This window comes from Natator depressus, chromosome 1, assembly GCF_965152275.1.
Source record: "Natator depressus isolate rNatDep1 chromosome 1, rNatDep2.hap1, whole genome shotgun sequence".
NCBI lineage: Eukaryota > Metazoa > Chordata > Testudines > Cheloniidae > Natator > Natator depressus.
Window position 1 is genome coordinate 94,823,378 of NC_134234.1, and position 19,991 is coordinate 94,843,368.

Here is a 19,991-nt window from a genome sequence, read left to right on the forward strand (position 1 = left end):
GTTTTCCTGGTACTATTCTATTGATGGATCAAGAATTGTAGCAGAACCAGAAGAGAAAGTAGAGCCTGATACAACTTCGGTGGGTGTGACAGGGTGCTGGGCAAACGGTTGCTAATTCAGCCCTCTGTCATACCAGCTCCCAATTAGGGGAATAAATTAGAGCTGGCTGGAGATAACCTGGCCCTAATTGGGGAAGCAGACACAGCTGCTGCCTAATTAGCCTGGGCTGTATAAAAGCCTCAGGGGAAGGAAGCCAGGGAAGAGCAGAAAGAAAGGGAAAAGGCAAGGAGTAGAAGCAGGGAGGTAGCTCTTCCCTCCTGCCTGCAGACAGTAAAGGGTGAAATGGTGGTGGGAACAAGCCTGTGAATAAACTGCACCAGTGGATACTAACCCAAGGGTCTCAGAGTGACTTTGTGGACTTAGCAGAGGCAGGAGCCAAGGGGGCCTGCCACACTCTGCTACAGTGGGCTTTGCATCAGATCCTTCTTCTCCAGAAACCGGCAAAACCCTAAGATTTGTGGAGAATGCTGGCTCTCAGCACTCTCCAGCCGCTGTCTCCCAGGAGAAGCTGTGCTTCCAGGGAATGCATCACACTGCCTACTCCTAGAACTCCCTCTGAGGAAGAGGGACACTAGGCTGCAGTAGGGAACCAATGTTAGTTTACCAATAGAAGAGAAGCAGAGGTGAAGGTGTGGGGGAAGAATGCCACAGGGCACAATCAAGTTAGTCCCATCCCCAGAAGCCAACTAATCCAAACCATACAGTGGGGGTACATTGCAGTCCGAGGTGTGCCTGGAGCTTGGGTAGACATCGCCGTGCTAGCATTGCTAAAGATAATGGTGTAGATGCAGCAGCGTGGGCTTCAGCAGTGCAAGTAGGCCCCCAGGGTGCTAGGTGGACTTGTGCAACTGCACGGAAGTCCACACCGTCGCATCTACTCTGCTATTTTTAGCACTGCTAGCCTGAGTATATCTACCAATGCTGCAATTGCATCCCCTTCAATTGCAGTGTTGAAACAAGAAATGAAGAGGGAACAAAGCATTTTGGAAGCAAAACTCCCTCTTTTCACAAGTGCCGGAGTACAGGGAGCATTGGAACTCATAATCCTTTTCATAGGTGTTCTGTAATTCATAGAGTTCAAGGCCAGAAAGAGCCACTGTGATCATTTAGATTGACCTCCTGCCATAGAATTTCCCCAGAATAATTCCTAGACCATATGTTTTAGAAAAACTTCCAATCTTGGTTTTAAAAAAATTGGTGATCCACCAGGACCCTTAATAAATCGTTCCAATGGTTAATCATTGTTCAAAATTCAGGCCTTATTTCTAGCCTCAATTTGTTTCAGCTTCCAGCCATTGGCGTATATTACACCTTTGTCTGCTAGATTGAAGAGCCCACTATTAAATATTTGTTTCCCATGTAGGTACTTAGAGATTGTAATCAAGTTGACAGTTAACCAACTCTCTATTAAGCTAAGTAATAAAATTACTAAATAATAGTAATATGCAGTTGTCAGGGTTCCCTTATTGGTCCTTTTGGTCAGGTGCCAGCCAGGTTACCTGAGCTTCTTAACCCTTTACAGGTAAAAGGATATTGTGCCTCTGGCCAGGAGGGATTTTATAGTACTGTATACAGGAAGGTTGTTACCCTTCCCTTTATATTTATGACACGCCCCCCAAATCACAGATAGTGTTGGACAGCCGGTTTCACACTGGCTGTGATTCCTTTCTGGAGCTCTAGGAGAAAACAGAGTTAATAAGACACATGTACCTTTAGATATACTACTGACTATATAAAAACTAACAGTATTTTTTACATTGTAAGGACGATTTTAACCAGTTGATTTGGGGAAACTTTTACAGGAGAGTGCATCAGCCACTTGGTTAGAAGCTCCCAAAATGTGTTGTATTTTAAAATTAAAATTTTGGAGAGCTAAACTCCACCGAAGAAGTTTTTTGTTATTGTTCTTGACGGTGTGAAGCCACTTCAATGCAGCATGGTCGGTTTGTAGTTGGAAACGCCATCCCCAAACGTATGGGCGTAGCTTTTCCAGCACGTACACAATGGCATAGCATTTCTTTTTGATGATTGACCAGTGGTTTTCCCTCTCAGATAGTTTCTTGCTGAGAAACATGACAGGATGGAATTTTTGATCCGGTCCTTCCTGCATTAAAACTGCTCCCACACCACGCTCGGAAGGACTAGGTGGTGGTGACTAGGAACGGTTTGTCAAAGTCTGGGGCCCTTAGCACAGGGTCAGACATGAGTGTCGCTTTAAGCTGGTTAAAGGCCTTCTGACACTTTTCAGTTCACTGAACTGCATTTGGCTGGATTTTTTTGGTTAGGTCTGTTAGTGGGGCGGTGATTTGGCTGTAGTGCAGTACAAATTGCCTGTAATATCTGGCAAAGCCTAAGAAGGAATGGACCTGTTTCTTTGACTATGGGACAGGCCACTTTCGGATAGCATCCCCTTTGGTCTGTACGGGGTTGATAGTTCCTTAACCCCCCTGGTGTTCAAGGTAAGTCACTCTGTTTAGGCCTATTTGACACTTCTTAGCCTTAACAGTTAGTCCTGCCTCCCTTATGTGCTCAAAGACTTTTTGTAGATGTTCCAGGTGTTCCGCCCAGGAATCCAAAAATATGGCCACATCATCAAGGTAGGTGGCTGCATATTCTCCCAATCCTGCTAGGAGACCATCTACAAGTTTTTGGAAGGTGGCAGGTGCATTTCGCAGCCCGAAAGGGAGCATATTAAGTTCATACAGCCCTACATGGGTGATGAAGGCTGACCTTTCCTTGGCAGATTCATCCAGCGGTACTTGCCAGTACCCCTTGGTTAAGTTTAAGGTAGAGATGAACTGGGCATGTCTCAGTTTCTCCAAGAGCTCACTTGTGAGTGGCATTGGATAGTTGTCTGGGCGAGTTACTGCATTTAGTTTACGGTAGTCCATGCAAAAGTGTATCTCCCCACCTGGTTTGGGAACTAGAACCACTGGAGATGCCCATGCACTGCCAGAGGGGCAGATTACACCCATCTGTAGCATATCCTGGATATTCCATTCTATAGCAGTTTTATCTTGAGGAGACACCCGGTAAGGTTGGGCTTTAATTGGATGAGCATTACCTGTGTCAATGGCGTGGTATGCCCATTCGGCCCATCCTGGGGTGGCTGAGAACATCGGCACGAAGCTATTGCACAGCTCCTTGATCTGCTGGCATTGTATACGTCCAAGGGTCATTGAGAGGTATACCTCTTCCACGTCACCGTCACTTTTTTTTTTTCATAGTAGACACCCTTCAGGTTACTTAGCGTCATCTCCTTCCTGGGCTGTAAACTGACCAACATGTATTCTCTGGAATAAAAGGGCTTTAGAGAATTAACATGGTACACCTTAGGCTTTAGGGTTAAAGTGGGAAATGCTATGAGATAATTAACAGCTCCCAGGAGCACTTGGACCATGAATGGCCCTTCCCACGATGCTTTTATTTTATGGGCCTGGAGTGCCTTCAAGACCATGACCTGGTCCCCTTCTTTGAAGGAACGCTCTCTGGCATATTTATCATACCAGGCTTTTTGCTCTTCCTGAGCAGCTTTTAGGTTTTCTCTAGCAAGGGCTAAAGAGTCTCAGAGGGTGTTTTGTAGGTTGCTTACGAAGTCCAGAACGTTAATTCCTAGAGAAGGCGTAAAACCCTCCCATTGCTGTTTCACCAACTGTAGTGGCCCCTTAACCTCGTGGCCATATACAAGTTCAAATGGTGAAAACCCTAAACTGGGATGTGGTACAGCTCTGTAGGCAAAGAGCAACTGCTGCAACACTAGGTCCCAATCATTTACGAATTTATGGATCATGGCCCCCAAAGTTTTCTTAAACTTTTCCACCAGGCCATTTGTTTGATGGTGGTAAGGAGTGGCAACCAAGTGATTCACCCCAAGAGCTTTTTAAAGGCTTTTTATGGTTTTTGCCAGGAAATTAGTTTTCAAATCTGTAAGGATGTTGGAGGGCCAGCCTACCCTAGCAAAAATGTCTGTTAATGCCTGGCACACACTTTTAGCCCTGGTGTTGCTTAGAGCTACTGCTTCCGGCCATCAGGTGACAAAATCCATGAAAGTCAGTATGTACTGCTTTCCTCTGGGTGTCTTTTTTGGAAAAGGACCAGAATATCCATAGCTACTTGCTGAAATGGAACGTCAATTATGGGGAGTGGCTAGAGAGGGACTTTGACCTGGTCTTGAGGTTTTTCCACTTTTTGGCATACCTCACAAGACCGGACATAGGCAGAAACATTCTTTTCCATTCCCTCCGAGTGGAAGGACTTCCCCAAATGGTTTTTGGTTCTGTTCAGCCCAGCATGGCCTCTAGGATGATCATGGGCTAAGCTCAAGAGCTTTACCCGGTTCTTAGTTGGAACTAACAACTGTCTTTGAGGATGCAGTTTTCCTGGTGTTCACCAGAAAGAGTTCTTTTGTATAAAAGTCCTCTTTTTACAACAAACCTGGATCGATTAGAAGACCTGAGAGGCGGTGGGTTGCTCCGTCCCGCCGTCCAAGCTCTCTGGAGACTTTTATTTGCTTTTTGCTTGGCCTTGAACTGTTCCCTTGATGCTGGAAACATCAGTTCCTCATTGAATTGTGGACTTGGGCTTGGTTCCTCTGGAAGCAATGTAGGTGATGGGGCTGTTTCCGTTGACTGTGAACCACTTTCAAGCTGGTGCACTATGTGGTATTTTAGGCTCTGGCCTGGTCTCCATGATTGGATCCACTATTACTGTCGCAGACGTTGGCATGGGGTCCGGTTCTACCCCCTCAGTCTGGGTCTCTGGTAACACAGACTGGGTCCTTGTTGAAGTCTCAGGTGTGATAGCTTGCTTAGCCTGGCTGCATGTGACCATGCATGTGACCCCCTTGGCTAGCTTCACCTGGTTGGCCAAGTCTTCCCCCAGCAGCATGGGAATGGGGATAATCATCGTAGACTGCAAAAGTCCACGTTCCTGACCAGCCCTTGTACTGGACAGGCAACTTGGCTGTAGGCAAGTTTAAAGAGTTTGACATGAAGGGTTGAATTGTCACTTGGGCCTCTGGGTTGATGAACTTCGGGTCCAATAAGGACTGGTAGATAGCTGACACTTGTACTCCAGTGTCCCGTCACGCTGTAACCTTCTTTCCGCCCACACTCACAATTTCCCTTTGCTCTGAGGGTACCTGAGAGGCATCTGGGCCTGAGGACCTTTGGTGTGATTCTGGTGTAATGAACTGCAGTCTGTTGGGGTTCTTGGGGCAGTTGGTCTTCCCATGCCCCAGCTCATTACATTTAAAAGATCGCCCAGCTGACTGGTCACTAGGGCAAGGCTGGTTGCTGGAGATGGGTGTGGTGGGACGATAAGGTATTTGGGGTTTTCCTTGGAATGTAGTTGGGGCCTTGGGTTGCCCCCGGTGTTAGGGTTTTCTTTCAGGTTGCCCCTTCTGATATTCACTCCAACTGCTACCAGTTGTTGTTTTTTCTGCCACCTCCATCCATTTGGCTCCAATGTCCCCCGCCTCGATTACAGTTTCGGGCTTCCCTTCTAGGATGTACCTTTTTATTTCCTCTGGAACACTCTCTAGGAACTGCTCCATTTGCATTAGGAAGGGCAACTCTTCCGGAGATTTAACAGTTGCTCCTGATATCCAGGCATCCCAATTTTTCACAATGTGGTAGGCGTGTCAGGTAAATGGCACGTCTGGTTTCCACCTTAGGGCTCTGAACCGCCGACGGGCATGCTCGGGTGGTAGCCCGATTCTAATTCTGGCCTTGTTTTTAAAAAGTTTGTAGCTGTTCATTTGTTTTTTAGGCATTTCAGATGCCACCTCTGCTAAGGGTCCACTGAGCTAAGGCCTCAGCTCTACCATGTACTTGTCTGTAGAGATGCTGTACCCAAGTCAGGCCCTTTCGAAATTTTCTAAGAAGGCCTTGGTGTCATCACCTGCCTTGTAGGTGGGAAATTTTCTTGAGTGGGGAGCACCCAGAGAAGGATTGGTAGGGTTAGCTGGTAGATTCAGCTTAGCCTTTTTCAGATCTAAGCGCTTCAGAGCTAACTCCGCTTCCAAGCGTTGCCCCTCCACCTCCAAGTGTTGCGCCTCTTTCCTATGTCTATCATGTTCTTTTTGTTTTTCTTCAGCTTTAAATTTAGCTAATTCTAGTTGCTGTTGGATATTGCATTTCGTCATCCTAGCTCCTGCTTACCTAGCTTACCCGGGAGCTAGAAAGAAAAGAAAAAGAACAACAACCCTGCTTGTGAATTTCCTTGCTGCTGTAACTTAACCCCTCTGCCCTGAGGCAGAGGAAAAAAACTCCAGCTGCTCGCAGCTAAAAATCCTGCTTCCAAGCAGCCAAAAGTGGGGGGGGGGGAATTGTCCTTTTAAAATCCGACTGTGCTTTCGGTTCAAAATGATCTCTGGTTCAAAATAATCCCACCGCTCCCACCATGTCAGGGTTCCCTTATTGGTCCTTTTGGTCAGGTGCCAGCCAGGTTACCTGAGCTGCTTCAACCTTTAGAGGTAAAAGGATATTGTGCCTCTGGCCAGGAGGAATTTTATAGTACTGTATACAGGAAGGTTGTTACCCTTCCCTCTATATTTATGACAGCTGTAGCTTTTTATTTTGATATTTGATATATATAAAAGCATATATATAAAAAAAAACATTAGAGTATGTCAAAAAGAAAAGGAGTACTTGTGGCACTTTAGAGACTAACCAATTTATTTGAGCATAAGCTTTCGTGAGCTACAGCTCACTTCATCGGATGCATACTGTGGAAACTGCAGAAGACATTATATACACAGAGACCATGAAACAATACCTCCTCCCACCCCACTCTCCTGCTGGTAATAGCTTATCTAAAGTGATCACTCTCCTTACAATGTGTATGATAATCAAGTTGGGCCATTTCCAGCACAAATCCAGGTTTTCTCACCCTCCGCCCCCCCCCCACACAAACTCACTCTCCTGCTGGTAATAGCCCATCCAAAGTGACCACTCTCTTTACAATGTCTATGATGATCAAGTTGGGCCATTTCAAATCCAGGTTTTCTCACACCCTCCCCTTTTTTTCCAAAAACCACACACACAAACTCACTCTCCTGCTGGTAATAGCTCATCCAAAGTGACCACTCTCCCTACAATCAAGGTGGGCCATTTCCAGCACAAATCCAGGTTTTCTCACCCCCCCACCCCCATACACACACAAACTCACTCTCCTGCTGGTAATAGCTCATCCAAAGTGACCACTCTCCCTACAATCAAGGTGGGCCATTTCCAGCACAAATCCAGGTTTTCTCACCCCCCACACACACAAACTCACTCTCCTGCTGGTAATAGCTCATCCAAACTGACCACTCTCCTTACAATGTGTATGATAATCAAGGTGGGCCATTTCCAGCATAAATCCAAGTTTAACCAGAACGTCTGAGGGGGAGGGGGGTGGGAAAAAACAAGAGGAAATAGGCTACCTTGCATAATGACTTAGCCACTCCCAGTCTCTATTTAAGCCTAAATTAATAGTATCCAATTTGCAAATGAATTCCAATTCAGCAGTTTCTTGCTGGAGTCTGGATTTGAAGTTTTTTTGTTCTAAGATAGCGACCTTCATGTCTGTAATCACGTGGCCAGAGAGATTGAAGTTCTCCGACTGGTTTATGAATGTTATAATTCTTGACATCTGATTTGTGTCCATTTATTCTTTTACGTAGAGACTGTCCAGTTTGACCAATGTACATGGCACAGGGGCATTGCTGTCACATGATGGCATATATCACATTGGTGGATGTGCAGGTGAACGAGCCTCTGATAGTGTGGCTGATGTTATTAGGCCCTGTGATGGTCTCCCCTGAATAGATATGTGGGCACAGTTGGCAACGGGCTTTGTTGCAAGGATGGGTTCCTGGGTTAGTGGTTCTGTTGTGTGGTATGTGGTTGTTAGTGAGTATTTGCTTCAGGTTGGGGGGCTGTATGTAGGCAAGGACTGGCCTGTCTCCCAAGATTTGTGAGAGTGTTGGGTCATCCTTCAGGATAGGTTGTAGATCCTTAATAATGCGTTGGAGGGGTTTTAGTTGGGGGCTGAAGGTGACGGCTAGTGACGTTCTGTTATTTTCTTTGTTAGGCCTGTCCTGTAGTAGGTGACTTCTGGGAACTCTTCTGGCTCTATCAATCTGTTTCTTCACTTCTGCAGGTGGGTATTGTAGTTGTAAGAATGCTTGATAGAGATCTTGTAGGTGTTTGTCTCTGTCTGAGGGATTGGAGCAAATGCGGTTGTATCGCAGAGCTTGGCTGTAGACGATGGATCGTGTGGTGTGGTCAGGGTGAAAGCTGGAGGCATGTAGGTAGGAATAGCGGTCAGTAGGTTTCCGATATAGGGTGGTGTTTATGTGACCATTGTTTATTAGCACTGTAGTGTCCAGGAAGTGGATCTCTTGTGTGGACTGGACCAGGCTGAGGTTGATGGTGGGATGGAAATTGTTGAAATCATGGTGGAATTCCTCAAGGGCTTCTTTTCCATGGGTCCAGATGATGAAGATATCATCAATATAGCGCAAGTAGAGTAGGGGCGTTAGGGGACGAGAGCTGAGGAAGCGTTGTTCTAAATCAGCCATAAAAATGTTGGCATACTGTGGGGCCAGAAATCAGTGTTCTTAATCCTGCCCCTTTTTTTTCAAGAGAAGGAAAATCAGCCCATGATTTACCAGTTATCTGGAAGTCTGCACTGAAGGAAATTAACATAAACTGGAAAATGTCACTTTCATTGTAAAGATAATTGAAAAAGATGATGGGCTGTTGTAGTTCTTAGGAAAGATATGTAGACTCATGTCTATTTAAATTATAAATCCATACACTGAGCTTGGAAATGTACACAGTCTAAACATTAACTTATCTTGGAATTCATATGTAAGCTTCTGAATTCTTAAATCAGATAAATCATTTTAAGAACATAGCTTTGTCCTCTGTTTCTTTTAATAACAGCACCCATAAAAGTAAAAGTGTTCTGGGAGTGAAATAACAAAACAAAATAAATTCCTACATTAGTTTCTGACTTGTAGGGCAGTCCCGTCTAATGGCAGTGCACAGCCTGAATCACAGGTGATTTGCTAGGGCAGTGGCTTTCCACCTTTCCAGACTACTGTACCCCTTTCAGGAGTCAGATTTCTCTTGTGTACCCCAAGTTTCACCTCACTTAAAAACTACTTGCTTACAAAATCAGACCTAAAAATACAAAATAACAGCACACTATTACTGAAAAGTTGCTTACTTTCTCATTTTTATCATATAATTATAAAATATATCAATTGGAATATAAATATTATACTTACATTTCAGTGTATAATATATACAGCAATATAAACAAGTCATTGTCTGTATGAAATTGAGTTTGTACTGACTTCACTAGTGTTTTTATGGAGCCTGTTGTAAAACTAGGCAAATATCTAGATGAGTTGATGTACTCCCCGGGAAGATGTCTGTGTACCCCTGTCTGCTAGGGTCCGTCTGAGAATGGGCAACAGGGAACAGAGAGACTCTCAGGAGGTGCTCAGCAGGCCCCAGCATTGCTCCATGGCAACTCTCTCCCTGGGACCATACAGTGGGGGTCTTAGGGAGGCTGTAGGTGCTGCTAGATGCATCATTCAGTTACCTAACTCCTGCTTGGGGCCGCCTGCAAGCCATGAGCTGTAGTTATTATCAGCACTGTGCACACCAGTTGTATTGTGTTCTCTACACACACTGCTCACAGCCCATTTACTCTGCCTTTGCACAGGTGATGTGAACTGTGAAATATTAGTAATGTTTTTGCTCCAGGCATTTCTAACAAACACATGATAACAGAATTAATTAACTACACTGTACTTTGTGATCCACTTGTCATGCAGCTAGAAGCCAGCTGTTTATGAAGTCCTGTACCATGTGGAAAGCAAATAAACAAAGAAGATTTTGAAAAAAAGACCAAATTAGATATACACAGTACACCATCAGCCTTTACTTGAGCTTGTGATGGGGAGTCACCCTCCTATGTATATTGTGTAAAACAAAACCGATTCTGTGTGTGGGTGTGAGTGTGCATGCATACACATGCCGCAGCTGATTTTATGTAATAAAGGTTTTATCAGCAAGAGTTTGGTCTGACCATATTATTCACAAATTGTGTAGCCACAAATGATTTATGCATGTCATCACAAATTTATGCTTATAAAAACTTTTACAGCAAACCACACTATCATGTTTTCTGTATATACCAAATATAGTGTGCAAAATTTACTGTAGAAATCTTTAAAAGATTTTTTAAAATGTATATTAGGACTGGGTTTTTTATTCCTCTGTCAATAAAGTCAGAACCTCTTTTTACTATGTGTCCAAGTGTATGAGAGTTAGAGGAAAAGAGCCATTGTAAATAACAAAGTAAAACAACATTACCCAAAGTACTATTTTCTGTGCTGTAAATTGTATGTCTAATATCTCAGGACCTCCCAGGCTTAGAAACAAGTGCTATGTGTCCCACTGGCAGCCTTAAAGGAATGCAAGATATTAGACTTTAAATAGGCAGCAGGACTTGAATAATGCCATTTCTGGACCTCAGTCCAGAATAAATTTTGGAGGAAATTTTACGATTTTGGGGAGAAAGAAGGATATTTTTCTCTTGAAGGTTGTTTTTTGTTTTTAATAAATGGATGCTGTTTGAAGCTATTTACAAGTCTGGAATGTTAAAATATGTGTAGGGTGGTGGATCAGCAAGCAGAGTATGTATGAGAGGGTCAAAGGTGTATGATCAATACAATTTATTACATGATGGAGTTACAGTTTATTATGTGGCTAGCACGAATATAAATGCAGTGCTATGAATGCACTGCATTTATATTATGTAGCTATGAATGCATAAATAGTCATTTAAGCTTTTTGTATTATGTATTATAACATTTTAATTGTTGTTAATTTATTTACTGGTACTCATTTTTATTCATCAAAGAACCCACTAGATAAAATGATACAGAGTGACTTCCATGTAATTAGATATAATAGGTTGTGTAAATCACAGAAGTTGCAAACAATATATCTTTCTGCAGACAATATTTAGCTGCATTTTGAAAATACATAGAGGGGAAAACCTGGTTTATACCTATTTATTGTGGCAGAAATCCAATATTTATCCTCTGTTAGTCTGCAAAAAAATGGATCATTGGGGTCAGAAAGAACAGCTGTTTTAATTAGAAGATCCTGATATATTATATCCAAGTTTTCATCTTGTGCAAGCTCTAGAAATATACCCAAGGGTTCATTTCAATCCACCTGCTTTTTCTGATGCATAAGATTACATAGTCTAGAGAACAAATCTGTTTCAGAATGTTGAGATACAATCTGTATATGAAGAAGTTTTCTCCTCAGATTGATGATGCTATGGCAGCTGTTATTAATATAACTTTTACAATCTCTGTTACTTTGGTGGTGGTGGTGGTTGTTAGGTAGTTATGATAATCAGGAGATTACATCTGTAGAGAAAGTTTCCATTATGTTAAAGTCTCTTATGTCCCCCTGACACACATCTGCAGAATACTGAACCAGGCCAGGAGCATTTGGATATTCCCAGCTCTGGCACGGCAAGCTGAGCAGTATAACATTAGGGTTTTTTTGTGCTCTCTAAGTACTCTTTTTTTTTAAGGGAATGGATCCTTTGTGTTTTAACAGATGCTATGCTCTTGGTAGCAGAGAGATTAGAGGGACCATTCAACATTGAATCAGTCATGGATCCTATTGATGTCAAGATTTCTGAAGCCATCATGAACATGCAAGAGAACAGTATGCAGGTGTCAGCAAAGGTACTGTGCAAGTCACTTATTATCCGCTCTTGAATGTTGCAGCCAGGGGGAAAATAGCAACCGCTGAGTGCTATCCTCTGTCTATGAAGGTTTGACCATGCTACTCAAAATTATAGTCTCTTGTCTTTGAGTGCACCTGGCCCACTCTAACTATCTCACCTTGTTAAAAACTCTATAGATTTCTTTCAAGCAAGGATGGCATTGCAAAAAGTACCATTCAATTAGCTACATATTATTGGCTGCTAAAAGGTTTACGACAGACAAAGAATGTTGAATAGTTGTGGTGTTTAGATGTTGCTTGTAATTATTAGAATTGGGAGTCTGAAAGGACAGGAAATAGGAAGGAGCGGGGAGGAGTTGAAGAGGCTGTGGGAGAGCTACTGAGGGTGCAGCAGCAGCTTGGAAAAGAGATTTCCAGTTTAAAAAATAAAGTCCTGTTGAAGTTTGTTAGTACCTTGCCTGGCTACTATAACGTTTTGGCGATGAGGATGGGATCTTCTGCCTCTGAACCCACCTGCACCCTTTCTACAAAGCCCAGGTGAGCCTCTAATTGCTTTTACTGCCTGGATCCATATGTTTGAGACTTATCTGCTTGCAATCAGTGCTACAGAGATTTCTGAAGTAAGAAAGTGTGCTTTGCTAATCTACTGCCTTGGAGCAGAAGGGCAGCGTATATTTTACACTTTTCCCATTGCAGACGATAAATATGAGACTGCACTCACTGCATTAAATAACTTTTTTGTACCAAAAGTGAATGTAGTAGCTAATCACTACAGATTTCACCAGCGTGAGCAGAAACCAGCGGAGACAAAAATGCAGTATATTGCTTCCCTGAGGAGTCTGATTGTAACTTGTGACTTTGGGAATATGGCAGATGAGATGATTAGAGACCAGCTCCTTGAGAAAACAACCATGCTTCGTGTAAGAGAATGTTTACTTCTAGAACCACAACTTACACTAGAAAAAGCAATAACCATTGCAACCCAGATTGAGTCAGCTACAGCTGAAGCCAAAATAATGAGCATGGATACAGGAGGCACAGTCCAGGCTGGGACTCCTTTGCAGAAAAGTTCACTATCGCTGCAGATAAACAATTAGAAGAGGAAAACTAATGAAAAACCACTGAATCAGCAAATTCAAAATACAGTAAAAGCATGCTTTTGCTGTGGATCCCCATGACACCTTGCAAGCTACACAAGATGTCCAGCAAAAGTAGCTCAGTGCAATCATTGCAAAAAGATTGGGCATTTTGCTAAAGTATGTCGCAGCAGCCAGTTCAATCAACATGCAATTACAATACCAGATGTTACTGTGCTGAGCGTGGACAAAATCACTACTGCACATATTCCAGAACAAATAAAGTGCACGGTAAAAGTTTCCGCCATACCCTCAGGCAAATCGCACTCTTTTCTGCTAATGTTGGACACTGGCTCAGCAGTATCTATACTACCTGATTCCATCTATCTGCATTACTTTAAAGATGTGCCTCTTACTGAACCCAAGCTTCACTTGGTGTGCTACTTGAAAAACCATATTCCAATACATGGCTGCCTGCCAGCAATAGTTACTTTTGGTGATTGCTGTGTAATTGCAAAGTTCTACATTGTCCACAAATGCACTCCTATCCTTGGCAGAGATTTATTGGCTGCTTTAAATCTCAGGGTAGTTAATGGATGAATTAATCTTCCTCAGCAAAGCACTCTTGTGGTACACACACACCAGTTTCAGCTGGGACCCTACACCAGGTTGAGGAGAAACTCGGCTGTGCTTATGGGTTTCTGCATAAAGTTAAAATGCAGAATAATGTGATGCCTGTAAGACAGAAATTACAGTGCTTACCATTTTCAGTCAGGGAAGCTGTTTCAGAGGAACTTAGAAAACTTGTGGAGGATGACATTATTGAAGAGATTAACTCCTCGGAATGGGTTTCACCTATAGTAGTGACACAGAAGAAGGGTGGAGGCGCATCCGCCTTTGTGTGGACTTAAGGGAGCCAAATAAAGCTATTGTGATTGACAGCCATCCTCTTCCTCACATAGAAGTATTTGCAGAACTCTGTGGAGCAAAGATGTTTTCTACTCTTGATTTGCCGAGCGAATCCCATCAGGTTATGTTGCATGAAGATAGCAGAGACCTCAAAGCATTTATTACACATGAAGGACTATTCCCTTTTAAACATGTTCCATATAGTCTCGCATCAGCCCCAAGTGCCTTCCAAAAAATGTCATTGATTCTGAGGAATCAACATGGAGTTCAGTGCTGTTTGGATGATATTACTGTGTTTGGAAATACTTCGGAGGAGCATGAAAATAACCTGCAGTCTGTACTAAACTGCATCAGCAAAGCAGGCCTCAAGCTCAATAGGTCCAAATGCAAATTTAGACAAACTGAACTCTCCTTTCTGGGGCATACAATTTCACAGGCTGGACTAAAACCTGATCCAGCTCATATCCTGGCAATTTCAAATGCTCCTCCTCCAACAGATTTGCAAACCTTACGTTCCTTCTTGGGTCTTACCTCCTGATATGCAAAATTCATTCCCAGTTATGCTTCTGTCATTGAACTGTTACAAGAATGACTACGGGGAAGTTCAACCTTACTGTGGACAATGGATGCACAAGCTAGTTTCAAAACGGTGAAAGACTTGATTGTACTTAGTCCAGTACTTGCACTATTCAGTCCTGCATTGCCCACAATTGTAACTACTGATGCTTCTGATTATGGACTTGGGGCTGTTCTCACACAACTGCATGAGGACAACACAGAGGACTGTTGCATTTGCTTCAAGGATCCTAAGTAATCCTGAGAGGAAATAGTCTACAGTCGAAAAAGAAGCACTTGCTTGTGTCTGGGCAACTGAAAAATGGAGAACTTACCTGTGGGGCCGCATGTTCAAGTTGAGCACAGACTACAGCCCTTTGACGACGTTGCTCACCACGAAAGGACTGGGAAGAGCAGGAATCGTATTGCTAGATGGTCTGCAAGACTACTCTCTTTCAATTATGAACTGGAATATAAGCCTGGAAACCAAAATGTGGTCACTGATGGCCTTTCTCGCCTGCCTTTGCCTTCACCAGATGGTCCACCGGAGGATGGGGATGTAGTGGTTGCGTTTATTACAAGCACTCTTACTGTAGTTATAAGAGAACAATGTCCGTGTCCATGTCCAATTCAACAAAAACTACGGGAATTTCTGACCAAGAGATGGCCCAGTCACCCTAAAAACCTTGACCCAGTTTTGCTGCCTTATTTTAGAGTTCGGGATGAGCTTTCTTTGCTCAATGGCTGTGTGCTATGAGGTTCACACCAGCTACTTGTGCCAAAAGAATTACAGTCAAAACTCATACACCTGGCACACGATACTCATCAAGGAATTTTCAGAAGCAAACAACGACTACGGGATCTGTATTGGTGGCCAGGGATGGACTCTCAAACCGAAGCACTCATAAAATCCTGTGTCACTTGCCAAATGCATGAAAAGACAGCAGTGACAAGTACCCCTCCATTACAGCCTGTTCCTCTTCCTGAATCTGCATGGGAAAAAGTGGTGATTGACATTTGTAGGACCCTTTGATATTGCTCCAATTGACTGTCATTATGCCATCACCTTAATAGATTATTTCAGTAAATGTCCTGAGGTCGTGTTTACATCGCAAATCTCTTCTGCTACAGTAATTAAGTTCCTCTCTCCAGTTTTTAGCAGGGAAGGTAACCCCAAAGAACTGGTTTCAGATAATGGTAGTCAATTTACTTCCCTGGAGTTTGAAACTTTTCTAGCAGAGAGGAACATTTTACACAGAAGGTCATCCCTATACTACCCTCAAGCCAATGGGGAAATCTAACTGTGTAACAGAAGTTTGAAAGAGTTTGCAAACAGCTAAACTGTAAGGGCGTTTGTAGATACCCTTCACTACTGATTTCTTGCAAGCATACCGGGCTACACAACATGCCACAACGCAAAGATCACCCGCAAAGTTACTGCATGGGAAACTGATGAATACTAAACTGAACATTGCTGGATTGTTAAAGGCACGACCTGAGGCCCCAACCGAGGATGATGTGAGAAAAACAGTTTAACAGAACCAAGCAAAGTATAAGGCTTTCACAGACAAATGGCGGGGTTCTAAGGAACCAAAGTTTGAGTGTGGTTCCTTCATTCAAATACGAAAACCTGGAATTTTACACAAAGGGGACCATAAATTCACAGCTCTTCTTAAAATCATAAAGAAGGGACCTTACACCTATCGACTTTCTGATGGGCAGGTATGGAATGCTTCTTTCTTTGCACTTGTCTATGCATCAAGAGGAGATTATGCCAACACCCAGTCTGCATTGGATGACTTCACCGTAGTATCAACACAACAAGACATTGCACTGGAACCGGGGCTTGAGAGATGGCCTGTCAGACCCAGACGACCACCTGTCTGGACTAGAGACTATGTGATGTAGTATCTATAGTGGTTTTAGTGTAATAATTCTGTCAACAGTATAGTGCCTTGTTTCCTATTTGTTCCTGTGGTTAGAACAACAATGTTTATTGTAATTGGGAGAGTTTCTTAAGAGAGGAGGGAATGTGGTGTTTAGATGTTGCTTGCAATTATTAGAATTGGGAGCACTGGCTGTTGGGAGTCTGAAAGGACAGGAAACAGGAAGGAGGGGGGAGGAGCTGAAGAGGCTGAGGGAGAGTTACTGAGGGTGCAGCAGCAGCTTGGAAAAGAGGTTTCCAGTTTAAAAAATAAAGTCCTGTTGAAGTTTTTTAGTACTTTGCCTGGATACTACAACAATAGTGTTTCATATTTGTTGAGAACTTTCTGTGGTTGCTTTGTAAGAGGCAGTCTGCGGAGTGAGGTCTGTAACTTCCGCATGTGCCTGGTCTGTGACTTTCCTTATTAACATCTAAACATGCTTTCATCTGTGTAGATTAGACTGATGCATGACATGCTGGAGGTGAATACATTAAACATCCCATTTAACCTCCTTTTAATGGCGACTCAGGAAAAATAGGATTATGTTCTACAGCCTCTGATTATCAGACCTCAGTATGATAGAGTTTTATCTACAATCTGACATGGCAATAAACAGTTTCCTCCTTTCCATCTTTAGTGTGGGTATCTATGCATACACCAGTAGCTCCTCTGAACCCATTATTATCAAGGTCCTTTGAATGTGGTAATAAGTATCGTTGAGCTGTTAGTGAATAACAGAAGACTTTTCCTTGATTTATCTTTAATGGTACTCCTCGGTACAGTATCTGAAGTCAATGGTCTTGCCATCTTCTCTGCATCAAAAGACTGGCCAGTTCCCATTGATCTAACACACTTGGGTATTCATGTCTGCTCAGCACTGCCAAGACTGCTAGTTGATTCAGTGCTTTTTCATTTCCCAGAAAGAAACTACTGTAACTAGGAAGTTGGGGGAGGGAGATTATTATTTGTTTTAAAAATCCCCCAGACCTGCTATTTATGGACCCAGTCCTGCAAGGTGCTGAGCCTTTCAACTCTCAGTGAAGTTGTTAGGATTTTAATAGTGCTCTACACCTTGCATGATGGGGCCCTGTTCCTGCAGTGGTGATCTTAGAGCTCACTAGGCATACTGACAATCAAACCACACTCTCTCATATGCTGTGAGATTTACAGCTTGGCTTTATAGCATACTCTGCCCTTCAACCAAGAAAGAAGCAAAACTTTTCCTTAAAAGAAAAGTTTTCATTGAAAACTTACCCACTTTGTATATTCCAATCGATTTAATTTTCATTTTTGATCGCTTGCTCCCCAGAGCAAGCAATGTGTTTTTTTTTTAATTGGCCAGGAAAAAGGCCTTCCTGCCTAGATCAATGACATCACCACTCCTTGACATGAACTCAACTTCCTTCTCACTTGCAATACTACAGACTTTTATCCTTTTGTCAAGGTTCCTTCCCCACTCTGAACTCTAGGGTACAGATGTGGGGACCTGCATGAAAAACCCCCTAAGCTTATTTTTACCAGCTTAGGTTAAAACTTCCCCAAGGTACAAACTTTTACCTTTTGTCTTTGAACCTTTATGCTGCCACCACCAAAGTGTCTAACAAAAATAACAGGGGAAGTGCCCACTTGGAAACGTCTCCCCCCTGCCCCCAAATATCCCCCCAAGCACTACACCACCTTTCCTAAGGAAGGCTTGATAAAAATCCTCACCAATTTGCATAGGTGAACACCGACCCAAACCCTTGGATCTTAAGAACAATGAAAAAGCAATCAGGTTCTTAAAAGAAGAATTTTAATTGAAGAAAAAGTAAAAGAATCACCTCTGTAAAATCAGGATGGTAAATACCTTACAGGGTAATCAGATTCAAAACATAGAGAATCCCTCTAGGCAAAACCTAAAGTTACAAAAAGACACAAAAACAGGAATACACATTCCATTCAGTACAACTTATTTTATCAGCCATTTAAACAAAACAGAATCTAAAGCATATCTAGCTAGATTGCTTATTAACCCTTTACAGGAGTTCTGACCTGCATTCCTGCTCTGATCCCGGCAAAAGACAACACAGACAGAGAGGACCCTTTGTTTTCCCCCCCCCCCCCTCCAGCTTTGAAAGTATCTTGTCTCCTCATTGGTCATTTTGGTCAGGTGCCAGCGAGGTTGTCTTAGCTTCTTAACCCTTTAAAGGTGAAAGGGTTTTTCCTCTGCCCAGGAGGGATTTAAAGGTGTTTACCCTTCCCTTTGTATTTATGACACCTTTCATTGGAAAATATTTGATTTGCTATAATGGTTGGTAAATCATGTGAATATTCCATTTGCACTGTAAAGTTTTCATTTCTTGTGGGGAAGTCTGGGCCCACCCTTCCTAAAATCCTGAGCTGTGGAAGCCATTTATAATAGTGAAATTAACTTTACTGTTCTGTAGTAGCTGATAGGAAAATCCTCCTTGGAAGAGTTTTATTGATTATGGCTCCCTTACCTTTCCAGATTTAATCCATGCCTTTAAATCATGGCTCTCCAATAAGTCAGACCTCCTGTAAGTAACCCATGAAGTGTTCACCATAATAAGAGCTTGGGGCCTTCAATTGTTTTGGTTCAGTGGTATGATCTCCTCTTGAAATTCTTTAGTTCCCACCTACCCTGAACATTAATGATATGCCTCATGCCTGTGTCAGGGGAGGGATAGCTCAGTGGTTTGAGCATTGGCCTGCTAAACCCAGTGTTGTGAGTTCAATCCTTGAGGCGGCCATTTGGGATCTGGGGCAAAAATTGGAGATTGGTCCTGCTTTGAGCAGGGGGTTGGATTAGATGACCTACTGAGGTCCCTTCCAACCCTGGTATTCTATGATCCCTCTCCCAAGATGGATTGACCTCAGTCAGCATACCACTGGCCTCTAAATGTAGCATTCTCTCTTGTTAAAATTATACTGTAGTATACATATAATGTCGTGCATACACACATAGAGTATGCATGACATTATATGTGTACTACAGTACACTTCACCCACCACTGAAATGCAGTCACTGCTACTGAGAAATCTGGCTGCTGTTTAACAAGTCAGTTTATCTACTCGTGTAAACTGGTGCAGCTGTCTTCAAATCAACTGAGCTATCCCAGCTTACCAACTGAGAATTTGACCCTTTGAGTTTGGCATGGTGTACACCTGGGGCAATCCCTCTGAAAGACATCTTGATAACTATATACCTGACACATCCTCATAGTTATTTTAATCCAAATTCCATCCCTCTTCTGATTTAAATATTTTCTGAAAGCCTGCCTGTTTCATAAGGTTTTTCCATTAGAATATACTCTTACCAATTTGTGTTTGTTGAGCAAGGCACTGTTCTGTATTGTGCCTACTGTAATTTTACATTGGAATCTCTTTGGAACAAGGATCATATTTTTGGCACAGTTCACCTATTATACAGTGATATATAAATAAATAAAAACGTATGCTCCTGTGTGAATAACGGTGGCCGTCAATTCCAAAGCAGCAGTAACAAAAACATATTATGAAACCTCCATATGTCTCGGTTTTTAAGATTCATTGTTTATCCTTCCTTTTTCTTTTTTTTTTTTTTTTTTTTTTTTTTTTTTTTTTGAGAGTTAGATGGGGTATTGAAGGACCCATCCAACTTCCTATGTCTGCATATATACAATAGATATTCAGTACCATTCTTGGTGCTCTCC

At 42.7% G+C, this 19,991-nt stretch overlaps 1 protein-coding gene across 3 annotated transcripts in view; it reads left to right on the forward strand.

Annotated features, from left to right (window-relative positions):
- GPC6 (glypican 6) overlaps positions 1-19,991 on the forward strand; it is a 1,139,050-nt gene that overhangs the window by 1,034,640 nt on the left and 84,419 nt on the right. For all 3 annotated transcript variants that reach the window (XM_074962546.1, XM_074962556.1, XM_074962564.1), the window contains one exon: positions 11,703-11,833. In XM_074962546.1, coding sequence (XP_074818647.1) covers positions 11,703-11,833 — 131 coding nt within the window. The remainder of the gene's footprint in view (positions 1-11,702; positions 11,834-19,991) is intronic.